The sequence below is a fragment of the Antedon bifida genome, chromosome 9, assembly GCF_963402885.1.
Source record: "Antedon bifida chromosome 9, ecAntBifi1.1, whole genome shotgun sequence".
Lineage (NCBI taxonomy): Eukaryota > Metazoa > Echinodermata > Crinoidea > Comatulida > Antedonidae > Antedon > Antedon bifida.
In genome coordinates this window covers 6,183,119-6,199,680 of record NC_136234.1, presented here as the reverse complement: position 1 = coordinate 6,199,680, position 16,562 = coordinate 6,183,119, and the positions used below count along the sequence as shown (strand labels likewise).

General features: G+C 34.5%; 4 protein-coding genes across 4 annotated transcripts; 3 read left to right on the top strand and 1 right to left on the bottom strand.

Annotated features, from left to right (window-relative positions):
- Positions 1-2,629: 2,629 nt before the first annotated feature.
- On the top strand, positions 2,630-3,670 carry LOC144852264 (synaptotagmin-7-like). Its single transcript, XM_078710040.1, has 3 exons — positions 2,630-2,764; positions 2,947-3,159; positions 3,545-3,670. Exons 1-3 carry the CDS (start codon positions 2,654-2,656, stop codon positions 3,668-3,670), a joined length of 450 nt encoding a protein of 149 aa, XP_078566166.1. The 5' UTR covers positions 2,630-2,653.
- An 833-nt stretch (positions 3,671-4,503) lies between these two features.
- Positions 4,504-5,262, top strand: LOC144851819 (synaptotagmin-A-like). The gene is made up of 2 exons (XM_078709449.1): positions 4,504-4,761; positions 5,075-5,262. Exons 1-2 carry the CDS (start codon positions 4,618-4,620, stop codon positions 5,192-5,194), a joined length of 264 nt encoding a protein of 87 aa, XP_078565575.1. The 5' UTR covers positions 4,504-4,617; the 3' UTR covers positions 5,195-5,262.
- A 2,174-nt stretch (positions 5,263-7,436) lies between these two features.
- LOC144852262 (neuronal PAS domain-containing protein 4-like) lies at positions 7,437-10,530 on the top strand. The gene is made up of 3 exons (XM_078710039.1): positions 7,437-7,710; positions 9,504-9,559; positions 10,405-10,530. The coding sequence occupies exons 1-3, from the start codon at positions 7,536-7,538 to the stop codon at positions 10,528-10,530; spliced, it is 357 nt and encodes a 118-aa protein (XP_078566165.1). The 5' UTR covers positions 7,437-7,535.
- Positions 10,531-13,097: 2,567 nt separating this feature from the next.
- On the bottom strand, positions 13,098-16,109 carry LOC144851671 (tRNA (adenine(58)-N(1))-methyltransferase catalytic subunit TRMT61A-like). Its single transcript, XM_078709248.1, has 4 exons — positions 15,643-16,109; positions 15,127-15,293; positions 14,816-14,915; positions 13,098-14,680 (listed from the first exon to the last, which is right to left on the bottom strand). Exons 1-4 carry the CDS (start codon positions 15,971-15,973, stop codon positions 14,214-14,216), a joined length of 1,065 nt encoding a protein of 354 aa, XP_078565374.1. The 5' UTR covers positions 15,974-16,109; the 3' UTR covers positions 13,098-14,213.
- Between the last annotated feature and the right edge of the window lie 453 nt (positions 16,110-16,562).

Sequence of the window (16,562 nt, the reverse complement as noted above, 5' to 3'; positions counted from 1 at the left end):
GCATTATTGCGTCGTCGGTTCCCAATTGTGATTACGCAATACAGCACTTTGCGTCGATACGTCGCTGCGTTACGTCGAGTTGCGTTCTAGTGGGAACCACGCTTAATATATGGGAACCAGACTTAAAAGGATGTATTGTCCCCCTGAAAAAAAAATTATTCAACATTTTTTGTTAAATATGCCAGTTTAATGACACATGATAGATAGATAGATAGATAGATAGATAGATAGATAGAGGATGATAGAGGAGGATCCCATATGTATGTATGTATAGAAATCCACTTTGACCAAAAATTTGGATCGAAAAAACTGCAGTTTAAAGCCAAAAATTGTCAAATTGGCTACATGGGTTTTTTTTAAACCTCTTATTTCGTCATTTTATAAGTGAAAATATGACATATTCAAAAGACATATCAAATGTGTATATACTAATTATATCTATTGTAGATGGCGTGTCTTCGTTTAAAGCAAGTGAAACTAGTAGGCTGCCACCAACTATAGATCAACGGATGTCCCTTGCTTCACCCCCTCAATTCATTATTCCTTTGCAACCTATGACACAGCGCGCACCGGTTGTCATAGATACACTGACGACAAGGAGCACCAGAGACCGCGCCCTCTCAGACAGTTCTAATTCTAGCCTTGGTGTTACACCCGTTCGAATAGCAAGTAAGTATAACCATGGAGGTATTATACCTCCATGGTATAACAATTATACTTTTGAAGCCCCATTTTGTCGAAATCAACAAAATTCGGAAAATTTGAAACTAACCCTAACGAATAGAAAAGAGGCGCGCTTTTCAAGAATTAAATGTAACAGGAAAAAGTTTGAATATGCCGCCATCTATCTACAGATGCAATGTATAAAGTGTTGATATTAAAACCATTATAAACGCATATTGTGGTTATATTATTATAGATGAAAGTACTTTGTTAACAGCGGCTGTCCCGACCGATGACGTTTCTAATGTTGGCACTGTGACCCGGATGAAACTGACGTCAACAGGTTGGTAACAATGTTAACAGATTAGTTATATGATATTACGTCCACTTGTTTGCTTTATCTCTTATATTAACCGTGTAATGGCAGGGTTGCTTTTTTTTTTCGATATTTTGTTGTTTTTTTAATATAATTTTTCAAACAATTTTTACACAGATAAGTCTCGGCAACTTTACCGACAATCGGCTTCTATATGTGAATTTACAAACAACAACATACCGCTACCAGAGGTAAAGCTTGGTTACCAACGCAACGCACCGCCGCAATTTGATCAATCACGATGATGCGTTAGATCATCTGATCTGTCTCTTGTGATTGGTCAACTCACGTGCGTTGCGCCTACGTCATTGGGTTGAGTCTAAGTGGGATATATCGAATCGCTTAAGCCAAAATGGTTGTACGAACGATAATAATATTAATAGGTAGAATTGAATCAATTTATTATTGCATATCGCCTTATTGAAAAAGAAATATTTTGCCACACATGGCTTTTCATACCTATATTTGAGCTCGTTTCGAAAAATAAAACATTAAAATGGTGGCTGGTGGCGCTACGTAAAAAGAAACAATAACTGGAGAAGTTTTGTCAAATAATTCTTTTCTCTACCAATAATTATTGCTAACTTAATGTGATTGATTGGAATAAGACAGCCCTAATGATATTGGAATATGATATTGTACCAAACATTCATTGCAATAGTAACTCACATTAAACAAATAAAATACACGACGTCATACGCGGCGCAATACACTAAGTACATGTATCAATATATGTTGAGGAGTTATCGTAATCCAAAGCAAACTTAATTATCACTTTGATTTTAAGCGGACTACTAGCGTACCAATGATGATGTCTCGCCGCCAGCAACTCTATCGTGTCCCATCGGGAGTGGCAGCATCTTTCAGGGCATTTGCTCCATCCATGGAAGACTTACGATTGACAGAAGGTGATATTAACATACAAGTATATTTACACGGGGCGCAGTTCGGGACAATGCTAATTATGTAAACATAATATGTCCGAATAGAATTACGAACTATATGTCACATTATGTTGACATAATGTCCCGGACGGCGCCCCGTATGATTACATGTTAACGTCATAAAAATACGTCTATGAATAAGCTCTATATGATGAGTAACAATGATCACTTGAATGGAATTATTGATTGATTGATTGATAATATCCCATGTCAAATCAGGAAGCCACACTTCAAATTATCATTGTATATTTGTACAGTAATTCACAATGTATCTTGTCGACACGTACAGGCCTACACGTATACTATGTTCGCTATTTAGAAATAATGGGGAATGGGGAGGCGAGAGAGAGAAAGAACACTTTCTGTATAATAGGTCATGTCACATTACTGTTATCATATAGCATAGTAACAATGTCTTCTCCTGCAGGTACATACCCTGAACTATGTTTTGCAATTGATCACTTTCCTGAAGAAGAAAAACTTCGAATCGTCATTGACAAGGTATACGGTTCAAATTAACATTTTAAGATAGAATCACAACAGGTTGTGGTGGTAAAAAGTATAATAAAGGCAATATAGTTAAAATACACGTGTGGAAGACACACGTAAAGAAATTCGCGTAAAGTAAAATGATGACGTTATTTATATTTGATAGGCAACAAGAATCCAAATGCCTGATAAACATAGGGAGCACTTTAAGCAGCCAATGGTATTCGTAAAAGGCAGTGTGTTACCAGGGAAACAAAAGAAGTTTAAAACTAAGAATTCACCAATCAGCCACGTGAGTTTTGTTTTTCTATTATTGTTGTTTTTAAGTTATTTCCCACTCTACCGGAAATCTATTATGGATTTAAAAATATATATTTAGTAAATAGGCTACTGTACTGTACAAACTAAATACGGCACTACTTCTAATACATCTTAATCAGCAAATAATAATTATGACACTTTTCCTAAATTTAGGCAATGACAGACGTGGATTGGCAGGAGGTGTTTGATCTGGAAGGAATTTCATTTTCGTCCGTGTGGCAGATCACCATCCTCCTGGAGGTGTACATCAAAGAGACATCCGGCAGAGGTAGATATCGTGTAGGTGTATGTGAGCTACCGTTAGAGAACATAGACCTTTCAACTAGGCAGGCATTTGTAATGACACTAGAGGAATCAACTCCTGAGGTAAATCAATCATATTGATAGACTATATACTAATCCAATTCAAAAACACAACCATTAATACTACCATGTTCAAAAACCATATTATTATTGTAAAAAAATACAACAATATTGTTCCAAAACGTACAGGTTTACACCAACATAGCCTAGCATCAGTTTAGACAGGTAAAGTATTGATCTCCCTAAGTTACTAACATACATTGCTTTGTAAACTAAGAACAAACTCAGAGATAAGAGTGAAATGTCATGGAATACCATAATCACACCCGATTATGCAGCTGTCACTAGATAGAATCTAACTGACAATTGCAAGTCAGTCTGGCTATATGAAGTACTTTAAAAACACGATAATAATCAATATTTTAATAGGATCTTTTCCATTTCACAGCCCGAATTCGGTGATCTTCATTTGTCTATAGTGTACCAAGCAAGCGCTCTTCGGGTTGTTATGTACATAGCAGAGGCTAGAGATTTACCAAAACCTACTACAAGTGCTAGTAGTAAGTTTACTTAAGCTCTGTCTAAACGATCAAACGTTATGTCACCAAAACATGTGATGTGCCCATATATAGACATGATGATGTCATATCACTACCATATTTGGGCATATCACTACTATATTTAGGCACATCACACTGTTTTTGTCAAACTAGTTTGATAGCGTAGACAGAGCGTTATACCACTATATCAGGAGTCTAATAAATAACCCCATTGTTCTAGTTTGAAATAGTATTTTAAAAACGGAGAAGAAGATAATATAATAAGGGTTCTAGAACCTTCATCAACCACTCCTACTTAAGCTTAGTAAAGGCCCATTTACACTAGGGCGATAACGATCGACGATAAATAGATAAACATACATTTTTCTTGGATGAAACGAAAGAAATTAGAACAGTTTTCGTTCTAGAACTATAGGATAATCATGTATGCTGTATTTGATAAAAATAATATTTTTGAAAATCCAATCAAATGACGTCATGATCAATAAAAACAATAAAATCGTTGTATTGTAACGATATTATTGCTCTTACTAATCATGACGTCATTTGATTGGACGTGTGGAAATATTATTTCATCAAAGGCAGCATATATGATAATCCTTTCTAGGCTAGGATGAAAACTTTTAAACATTTTTATGTTTCAGGTATGAAAAATGCATATTTATCTTTTTATCGTCGATCCTTATCGCCCTAGTGTAAATGGGCCTTAAAGCTTGGTTCCCACTTGGACGCAAGTCGACGCGCAACGCAAACAACCCGTGATTTGACCAATCACAAACGACAGTTCGGATGACCCATTCAGACAATAAAATGCAATACCAAAAACCCAATACACCAGTATTATTTAATTATTCAACTAATCCAATTACAATAATTTATACTATACGTATTTGCTGTAGGTTATTTCGTGAAGATAGAATTGTTTCATTACCAAACGCGCTTAGAAAAGAAAAGAACGAAGATGGCAAAGATAAGTACAACACCAAAGTGGGCTGAGCAACTGGTGTTTCTGGTACCACCGGGAAATGTGAACATGAATGATGTACGCTTCGTTGTGACCTTGATGAGCAAAGATATGATGAAGAATCACCATGCCATATCAAAGGTAATGTTGTTGAATATTGTAAATAATGTGCCCAAATATGGTAGTGATATGCCCAAATATGGTAGTGATATGACATTATCATATCCATATATGGACACATCACATTGTGTTGTCACATAAAGTTTGATAGTGTAGACAGATCTTAATGTTTGGACCTAAATACTCAGGAGTCAAAGATGCCTCTTGAGTACAGTTTTACTTTATATACTTTACTGTGTACACATTTTCAAAATATCGTTTATCAACAAATGTTTAGGACATATTATGTGAATAATAATGTATATTTATGCTTAGTATAATGTTATATTTTCAGGTTGAGCTTGGATGGGATACCTCGTGCGAAGAACTGGAGTATTGGACCAATGTCGTCAACAACCACAACCGACCGATAGCTCAGTGGCTTACCTTACAAAACCCAAAAGATTACAGATAAATGCTGTATTGTTTAAAAAACAAAAAACAAACAAATTCACATGAAAGTTTTACCTGGATAGTTCTAACTGCGCATACGCAAGTTATTTAACCTATCACACACAACATGACTCTTTCACAGTGTTTTTTGCGCACGTACTGACGTGACGCGCAGCTCATGGTGTGAGCAACCGGCGAGCGTTTTGTAATATATCGTTATTCACTGTTAGTGTTAAACTTCGTCTACACTATCAAACTTTATGTGACAACAAATGTGATGTGCCCATACATGGACATGATGATGTCATATCACTACTACATTTGGGCATATAACTACCATATTTGGGCAGATCAGACCTTTTTTGTCAAACTAGTTTGATAGTGTAGACAACTTTACGTACTTTTGTTATTTAACTATGCAATTTACTGTTATAATCTTATATTTTCCTGCTAGCGACTTGTTGATTAGGAACTTGTTTTAAAGATGAATAATTTTATTTCCTAAAAATAAATAAATAAATTAATAAATGTACAGTATTATAAAATAATTTAACAATTAATTCATTCATTCATTGGTTTCTTTTTACTTATACCTGTATGGGAGTATGTTTCCATATGTGTTTGATCCAAAAAAAAAATGACTGGGGTGATAATGTTCAGCGCATTGAGAGCTTGCTTATATGGACTATATAAGAACTATTATTATTATTATTACTTGACAATTCCGTCCAAACTTAAATGCAACTTTAAGGGGAAAATTTAGTAAGATCATTGTACTACAATTTATATTTTAACTATTACTGAATAAAAATCTTGAAATGACATTGACATTATACTTTACTATATTATAGAACATGACATAAAAGTACGCTTAAAACATAATATGACACGCAACATGGGCATAAATTAATTTATACAATCACTTTTTGTAACATAACATTAGGCCTAATAAAATGTGCAAACAACGGTTTAAAAAAACAATTTTGTTTTCTTGTTTATAACTTTAATTGTATTTATTCAACAGGCATCGTACTATTTTACCATGGTAACCAGTTAAGTCAAACGGATTTACAAATCATAAACGTACTTACAATGTAAAATATTTATAATTCAATCGAGGGTTAGGAACGCCTACTCGAGATCGCCATACTTCATTTTAATCAGCAGATCACGAATTCAATCTTTAATTGATGGAAACCTCTCGGATCTTTTCATTGTAATTTAAATCAGAGAAGAGTGAAATTTCTTCCCTGTTTTTAATTGCTCTAGTCATTATGCTTTGTATGCTGCGACATGTTATAATATTCAAAACAATATTTAGCAATAAGGATGAACGGCGTAAATTTGCACAGACGAGCGGTAACGGTAAGCGGAAAAACGCGTATCTTGTCCCACGTAGAATCTGTATCTATCCTAAGCGGAAATCGTCCGTCCCCTCCGCGTTGTGTGTAAACAGTCATAAGGAATAAAATAGATTCTATATTTTTATTACCGTTATTTTATAATACTGTGTAAATTGGTCTTAATCGGAATCATGTATCTAAAATGTTACTTATGAACGCGCCGTAAACGAAAGCTTTAGTTTGTTATTATTAGCACAATCGCTTTAACCCTCAATGATGATGAAAGAAGAATGATAGTGATATTGATGATGATGATGATGATGATGATGATAATGATAATGATGATGAAGATGATAATGATGATGATGATAATGATGATGATGAAGATGATAATGATGATGATGATGATAATGATGATGATGATGATGAAGATGATGATGATGATGATGTATGATAATGATGATGATGATGATGATGATGATAATGATGATGATGAGGAAGATGATGATGATAATGATGATGATAAAGATGATGATGATGTATGATGATGATAATGATGATAATGAAGATGATGATGATGATAATGAAGATGATGATGATGTATGATGATGATGTATGATGATGATGATGATGTATGATGATGATGATGATGATGATAATAATGATGATGATGCAGAAGATGATGACAATGATGATGAGTAATGATAATGACGACATTAAAGAATTATAAGAACATAAAAGATAATGAATTCTAAAACTGGACTACGACGACGAACATATTACATTATTACAATATTATCAATGGTCTTCAATTTTTATACAAAATGGTGTTATGTTATGCAATGCGTTGATTGGTTTAAAAAAACGCATGTGGTTTGCGCATGCGGTTTACGCAGGGGTATAAATTAAACGGTTGACAATTGATAAACTCATGGATGTTACCAATTTCTCCCTGGAGCACACATCAATGCAAGACAGATTATCGATATTAAATAAAGTTGGGAAAAATCATCGGTAGAAATGATACGAATTGAAGGAACATCTTCAAAATGTCGACGTGACCTTATTAATAACGAGATACAGAAACTAAGGGATATGTTACCACTACATGACACAGTCAAGTCCAGGTTGTCATATCTACATATTATGTCATTGACATGCTCTTATATTAGAAAGGGAAACTTCTTTAACACAGGTAAGAAAAACGGACACTACACATCATTATTTCGTAATAGAAATTTTGACTTTCTTTTGATTCTCTGATAAAATTTATGATTTGTAAGTTACATTTTCTTATTTTAAACCTTCTTACATTTCATTGTTGTTATTGATTATGTTTCTATCTTTTTTTTGCTTTTGAAGGAAAGAAATGTTTATTTTGATTTTGATTATTAAAACTCTATACTGATAGAATCTAGAATTTTCTTTCTCGTTTGTTGTAGGTCACAATATTTCTTTTTTTTTAAAGATAAACTAAAAGAGCTATATTCAATTTCAATTTGGTTGTATTTTTCCACCCACAATAAAAACATAGATGCATTATAATTATGTTTAAATATGCTACAGATCACAGACGTGTAAGCTAACATCCATTGGAGGAAAACATATAATTATATGGGTTTTGTCCTGGTTTTGGTAGCTTTTAGGTTTTCTAAACGCTTAACAAATAAATACAATCTTTTTATAAGTATTGATTGATCAATGATGGTACTTTAAACGAAAGAGGAAGATTCAATTCACTTTCTATTAACCTGCCCTGTACTTGATAGCATCAGAAAACATGAATTTGCAGAATATAAAAAAACAAATTTTGCCAAAGGAAACACAGTTTTTCAAAATTTCGAAAAATTGAAAACTAAAAGAAAAAATTGCAGTTTATTCATGGAAACGATCATGTTTGTGAATGTGTAAGAGCCTTATTGTGTTGTTGTGTAAAATATAGATGTTTGGTTTTTATTTCAGTTATCTACCATCATAAGTTTTTATATTACAAACACGATGAAACTATGTAAATAAATAAGTAATGCTTTTTAAAAACAATGCCATATACATGGCTGTAGTCGCGTGCGCAAATTTGAGTTAGTGTTTACGAACCGACCGACCAACCAACCAACCGACACAATGAGCTGTAGAAGCACCTTTGACATTAAGTTTGTATGTCTATTTCTATATCAGTATAGAACAAAAACCAACGCTTTGTTTAAAAAGAAGATGGCCTACGGTAGATTCCAATGAACCACCAATAAATGTTCTAATATTTGTATACATGTTAACGTTTTACGAATGTGGAGTGGGCTCCTGCTAATTAATGGTGTATCTGTCTTGGTACATATCAAGCCAGTTAGTACGTTTTATTGTCGGGTAATATCGAGTGCATCTTACTTAAACAAGTAGCATGTACTTAACAACATAACACAATGCTCATTACGATGGCTAGATACTTAACTTCCGTCTGTCTACAATTTATCTGTTTGCAAAGAGGAATATCATAGAGCAAGTAAAGTAAGGACGTACTGGTACTATTTGGGTTTTCATATTTGCTCTTTGCTTTGATGGTACTTCTGGAATTGTCCAGTAACTGATTTTAACAGCACAATGGCAATTGATTAAAATAATAAAATATGACGGTAGCATTTCCTTTAAAGTTGACTTTAATATTGTTAGATATTCAGTGTTAAACCTAAGTTTCGATAGAAAGTTGCAATATATTAAAAAAACTGCACTTTACCATACTAAACATTTGATTGATTTGATTTCACAAAACATCACGTTGGTTATTTGGTTCCATTGAACGGATAAAGGTCTAATCAAGGTCCATTATTTGAACCGAACGAAAACCAACTCGTAAACATTAATTTTGTATTGTATTTTGTACGGTACTGTACAAGTAAAATCTTTACAAATTGAATTACAAACAAAAAATCATTTAACCAAAATGTTATCCGTTGTTTTTTTTTTTATAGATTTATTGTTTAATTCATTTTACAGGCTTCAAAATACCAAATAATCTGATAAGTTTGGTTCCTATGCTCGATTTTACTCAGGTTAGTTATCATGTCAATTAATAAATATTTCATCATTCAATTCATAGTGCGCATGCGAGGACGCGTTTTATGCGACTCCTCATCACAGTTTTCACGGATTAGGTCCAGAGGCCAACAACACACAACATGCAACGTATAGGTCAAAGGTCGTAGCAAATCGAAGGCTCCTGAAATACGAACATATTTTATCAAATGTTTGATCAACGTCCGCAGAAGAATGAAAAATGGTAAAGAAAACAACGAAATAAATCCTAAATAAATGTCAATCTGTTCATTATCTCCCAGCAGTGTTATGTCACTCTATGCACAAAAGGCCCCGTGGCAATACGAGTAATTTGATGATCAAAATTGAGAACATTCAAATTAATTAATACTTAAGCCGTGACAAATGAATGAATATTAATGGCAGCATAAATGAATAGGCCTACTTAGCAATATTACTTGAAACTCAAAGAGAAGAAGGAAATAATATAATAAAATTACTACTAACTTTGTTACTTTTGTTTGTTTACTTTACAATGAGATTTAAAAAAAACACAAAATAGTTAGGACTAAAAGCTCTGTCTACACTATATTTAGACATAACTATAATTTATGTGACAAAAAAAAATGTGATGTGCCCATATATGGACACGATGACATCATATCACTACCATATTTGGGCATATCACTACCATATTTGGGAACATCACACTTTCTTGTCGAACTACTTTGATAGTGTAGACAAAGATTGTCAGTTGACCGTCAGGACAGTGCACAAAACATACTAATGGTAATAAATTGCAATAATACGCTTAAACAACATAACTAAATAAATAAATGTTTTATTAACTATTTATATGAAGGCAGTAAACGGTTTTCTGATGGTTGTGAAGTGTGACGGAAAACTGATTTACGTTTCAGAAAATGTGACAGATTATCTTGGTCATTCGATGGTAAGTGAACACAATTGGGAAACATTTTTAAGTTAAAATATTGAAAAAATAAATATATGTTCGTTTGCACATTGATACGTTAGCTATATTCATATTTTTTATGTAGATTTCGTTCTTTTTCTATAGCGATATTTATATTTTTGATGTGTAGATTTCGTTATTTTTTTTATAATGCAGATAGAGCTGCTGGCAACCGGTGGAGATATTTACAGTGTTATTGATTCACGTGATCATGACGTCATTTACAATCATCTTTCTAAAAACGCCTTTCAACAAAATGGTAGGCCTATATAATATTTGACATTTCGTTTTATAATTGCAGTACGAATTTCCTGCCGCGCGATCAATTTGACCCATAGAATGGCACGCGTATTTACGTAATACGTTTGACTTGACGTTTGACACACCCCTCCCCCCCCCCCCCTCAACCCCGATAAAAATAATAATTTTTTTTGTTGAATGCCATTTTAATGTCACATAGTAGTTATCCACTTGGACCAAAAATTGGATCTAAACAAAATGTATTTAACCTGAAAAATTTAAAGCAAAAAATGGTCAAATTGGCCAGTCAATGGATTTTTGGTTGAATTTAATTATTTATATGTTGTTTTATAACTGACAAACATTTGTTTTCGTTTTTTTTCTATTCTATGTAATAGATTTCAGTGGTGATAACGAAATATCGTTCGTTTGTCGAATGAACACTGCCCGCAACATGCGACGCAATGATACAACTCTTAAAAATAAGGTACAACTTGATGGTTTGTTATAAAATATGCAAATTAGTCTAACAAATCAATTGTTGAAAATAGACCTAGTACTTTATCGATCAGCAATACAATATTGAAACTTATCTTTCTCGGATTTGAAAAAAAACCCCAAAATAAAACTACTCAGAAAAATGCAAGTAACATTGACTGTATATTCCTCATATCGCAAATAACTAGTGTTCCTCAAAAGCGCTTTCGCAACTGATGAATATTAATAATAATCTGTGTTGATTTGTTACAGAAAATTCTTATGCGAGGACGTTATTCTCCATATTTTTGTAATACACAAAGACATTCGGACCGTGCTCTGATGCTAACCTGTCTACCGATAGAATGCTGGTCGTTTGGTACCGACGATGAGATGGCACCCTACAACACCGAGACGTTCTGTATGTTGCACAGTCTTGATATGAAAATACTAAAGGCTTCACCAAGGTAAGAAAAAAACTTACAGAAACTATCTATTATAGTCACATTTGATGATCGGTATGGAAGGCAAATACCGCCAAAAATACAATTATACACAACATAGTACAAATACAATATTTGATGACCGGGGGTTTACTTGTATTCCATAGCAGACTTTGTTTAATTAGTGTCTTCCAAACGACATATGTTCTTTGCCAATAAAATAAAGTTAAATGATAAACAGTAGATTCTACTACAATTAGGCCTATTTAAGGTATTTCATACAAAGGAAATAGCATTACAACAATTTAGCTTGTAAAGATAATGAGGTGATTCGATCAATTGTATCAGCCGGTTTATTTTAAGTTTGTATACATCATTAATAAGCGAGATCTAATTATAACTGCATGCCACTTTCAGCAATATTAGGTCTGCGTATTTATCACTACACCCCGCTAAACTAAATTATTGTTATTAACAAAAATTAGGCCTACGTATTTTTTAATCTCTATGCTATAACAAATCATGTTCACTAAAAAAATAGTAGAGTTATATCTACATATTTATCGACGACACGTCATTTCTATGTCTTAAGGTCTGCTTTAAGGCCTCCCTTATTTGGGCATATCACTACCATATTTGGGCACATCCCTACCATATTTGGGCACATCACTACCATATTTGGGCACATCACACTTTTGATATTGTAGAAAGAGCTTTAGAAAGTTAAGATTGCACTTTAATATATTTTATTTGTTAACAGTGTGTTTTTCTACACGGGATACAATGAACACGAGTTAGAAGGTATATCTTGGTATAGACTTGTACACCACGAAGATCTTAACATTGCAAGATCACTTCATTTAAAAAGTATGTACAATTAATTGTACGCATATGTGACGTATTGAAAGTACGTGTGCTTGGAGTATTAAAAGTATGTGCGCGTGACGTATCAATCAAAAGTACACCCCTATGTGTACGTGACGTATATATAATGCAACATTTATATAGCGCTATTTTGTGAAGATCACAGCGCTGTGGACTTAGACGTTACACCTTTTCAACAACATTCTTCTCAAGGGTCACATCGTATCATCGGCAGCCAACTACAGCGCCATTACGTCTGTCCACGACAGTGTTTGTGAACTGTACACCGGGGTAACCCCCTATTCATCTGGAAAGATGTATTAGGTTCTTTAAAGTGCACGAGCAATAGGCATACACTGGACCTTTATAGTACTTATCCGAGAAGACTTGACGTATTAAAAGTATGTGCGCGTGACGTACAGTAAAAAGTATGTGTACGTGACGAATTGAAATATGTGTATGACGTATTAAAAGTGTGTACGCGAGGTAATAATCATTTCGGTAGATTGGCGATTGAGTTTACAAACGAATAACATACAAACAATTGTCAGCTTATTATTTTTTATTACATCTTTTCACAGTGGTTCGATGTTCAGGTGGCACCAAAAAATCATCGGCTCTGATCCGACTTCTGTCGACATGTGGAGCCCACCGGTATGCCAGCGTAACAATTAGAAACGCTGGAGAAACGGGTACATCCACGCATTTCATTACGGAACACCACATTATCCGGTAACATTGTTATTTTCATGTATATTCTGAGAATTATTATATATAGTATCGATGTTGAATGTTACCAAATAATGAATGTTTATGAGTGTAATGGTACACACAAAAAAGGAAAAAGTACTATTGAACGACCGCTCAATAGTGCGTACTATTGCATGCCATGTGACCCACAATCGTCCAATCAAATGACAGGAATTTATTTAGATGTTATATAATACCAAATAATAATCTGAAATTCTAATTTCATAGACCATCGGAGGTGGAGTTCTATGTGAATGAAGTATCAAGCAACAATGTTGAGATAACTGAACCAGAATTTACTACAGAGAACATCAGTGAATCAGCAACAGTTTTGGTATCAACTACTTTTGACGACACCATGTGCGAAGACGATTTAGATAAATCGGCAACGCAAAGAGAAACATTTCTTTCAAACGGAGGACCAGTTCCAAACAGCCTGGATTTACTTTACGACAGAATACCTTGCATAGAGTGTGAGGGCGCTTCAGATGTCGCCACAGATGAAATCAGACGACATAGTGATTACGTCACAGAATCCAGTACGACCTACAAACCTTTTGAAGCATTAAAGAGCGCCGCCAAGTTACTGGTTTGCGACCGACTGAAACGAGATGTTGACAAGTTTCGTATTCCGTACAGCCATGCGATGGAAATCATTGATAGTCTAGACCAGAGTGATTGTATTCCGCAACAAGAAACAACCAATCAAGAGATGGCATTTCTTAACGATGTTATGACGTCACTACCAGTGTCATACACGTGCTCATCTCACGATACTGTTGGTGGGTATGTTCAGGTGACCTGTCAATCACATGTAACCATGGGAATAAATGGGCAGGTACAACGCTCAGGAAATTGGTAAACCTTACCAGAAAGACTTTACCAGTTAATATCCTTGTGGTGGACAATTGCCGATTGGAGAACTCATTTTCTAAAGAGTGTAGCAAAGGTCAGATATCCAGTATGACCTGGCATTTCTTTGCCCTGTGTTGTGCATCTCATTGTAACACAACTTTTATTTGACCCGCTTTGACCTTTAGAAAACTTATCTTCGTTAAATCTCCGTTTTTTCCCCGTTTCTCTGTGAATGTCCTTAGCTACATTTTGTTCAGCAACTTCCTCAACATTTAAGTTGTCAACATCATCTTTTAAAACAGATTCTTTTATGTCATCACAAGTATCACTTATATTTCTTACCGATTTGTCAGATTTTTCTTGTAAATCTTCCGCTTCAAATCCAAGCTTCGGTACGGGCAAACTGATTGTGCGTACGTCATAACTCCTCAGAAGGCACTCCAGTGTTGTTACTTCGTCAAAACCTTGCGCAGTCAGTTCCAAACACGTTTTCTGTACTTGTTCAATACATGGGGAAAATGAACAAATGCGACCACCTTAAAAAACAAATATTAGTACAGTAGTAAAAACACTGTGGTCGACAAGGACACACATAATTACAAAAATTGTTGAAATACAAATATGATTGAATATAACATCTGAAGCATTTGGAAGGAAAAGATTAATCTTACCAGCAGCTTTTAATGCAGCTTTGGCGTGCTGTAATGCAGACCATGGCGATGGCAAGTCAAGAAACACAGCATCAGCTACATCTGTCATACCAAAGCCATCCTATATGATTAAATAATAATGAAAATACTATATTATTTAACATTGTATATTCTTCAATGAAAGACTGTACATATAACACACTTCTTCTTCATAGATAGACATAGATTGCTTTAAAAACAAATTGATTCCCTTCAGCTGATCTTCACTTTTATCCAGGGCCTTGCTTGCTTAATATCTAGTACTAGTAGAGTTAAGATGAGTTTGTTCATACCTGAATAGCATCTTTACACTGGACAGTAATTAAGTTTGAAAGGCCGTGATCTTTGAACTCTTTTTCTGCAGTCGCTGCTCTTTGCTCATGAAATTCAAACGTATACAGGTGACCAGATGGAGCTACTGCTCTAGCCAAAGAATGTGACAGAGAGCCACTTCCCGTTCCTTTAAAAGGAGAGTAATGATGTTACACATATTAATCAAATTGTTGCATATAGTAGTGGAGTAGTGGAGCTGTAGCTTGTTGGTTAACGTGCTTGCCTTCCAATCCCAAGGTCCAGGGTTCAATCCTGACCTAGTGCCAGGTTTGTGACTCACAACTCTTTCAACTCCACTTCCTAAGCCTCAACAAATGAGTCTGTTTATCTATCCTGTATTGTAATTGGCAAGTTTGTGCTCAACGTTTTGGATGCTTATGAAATAAACAAATTAAATATATATTATTATACGAAATGATTGAATGTCAGAGAAAAACTTTATTAGAAAATTGATACTAGGCTACTACTGTACTAACCAGATTCAACGACAACTGAGCCAGGCTTCAGTTCAAGCTGTGAAATGATGACTCCAATATCCGTTGAATAAAGAATTTGAGTTCTATGAGGTAGATTAACAGTCCACAACTCTGGTGTTGGGTGGAGTACATACACAAAGCCTTTCCCACCGAGCGTCTCTATTTTACTACCATACTGTTTTCCTATCACTTGGGAGTGCCGGAGCGCTCCGAAGCGGGTTTGAGTGGTTTCACCCTGGCGTACTGTCAGCGGTAACATCGAGTCATGGCCTAGGAAAATAATCACCAAATCTCCTTCTTCAACATTACTTTTGTAGCCCAAAAAACTCATAATTAGCTGATTATATTATTCAATATAGTAATAGTAACCAAATTGTTCTTGAACACAGCGTAAAAACATTAATTTTAAGCATTTATTTGTTCTTCCACATTTTTGACTACGGAGGCAGACATATTGGATTTTAAAGGTTACTCTAGAGGGCGGAAACAGTTTTACCAAAGTAAATCTCATGTGAATAAAAAGTAAGGCCTACCATTAATTAATTATTATGGCCAAATTCATATTATATTTTATAAACATTGTCCTCATCACCATAAATTATTATATTATTTTAGGCTTATCAGTTGCATTTGTCCATGGCGAACATTTTTTATATGTTTTATGTGTATGGCAGACCAGAGACCCGAAAAAAAACTTCCAATATTGCGAAAATAAAATAAGTAAGGTAGTTTTGTACATGCCGCTTCACAGATACGTTTAGTTACGTCATGCTACACCACCTGGTATTTGTTTTCTCTTTTGTGGGGACAGCCCACTTCTATTGCACATATGAAAAACAATGGATATTTAAATGATATTAAACCACCTGGTATTTAAACTGTAAACTATGGGCACAAAACCAGTCTCTTTATTGACAACG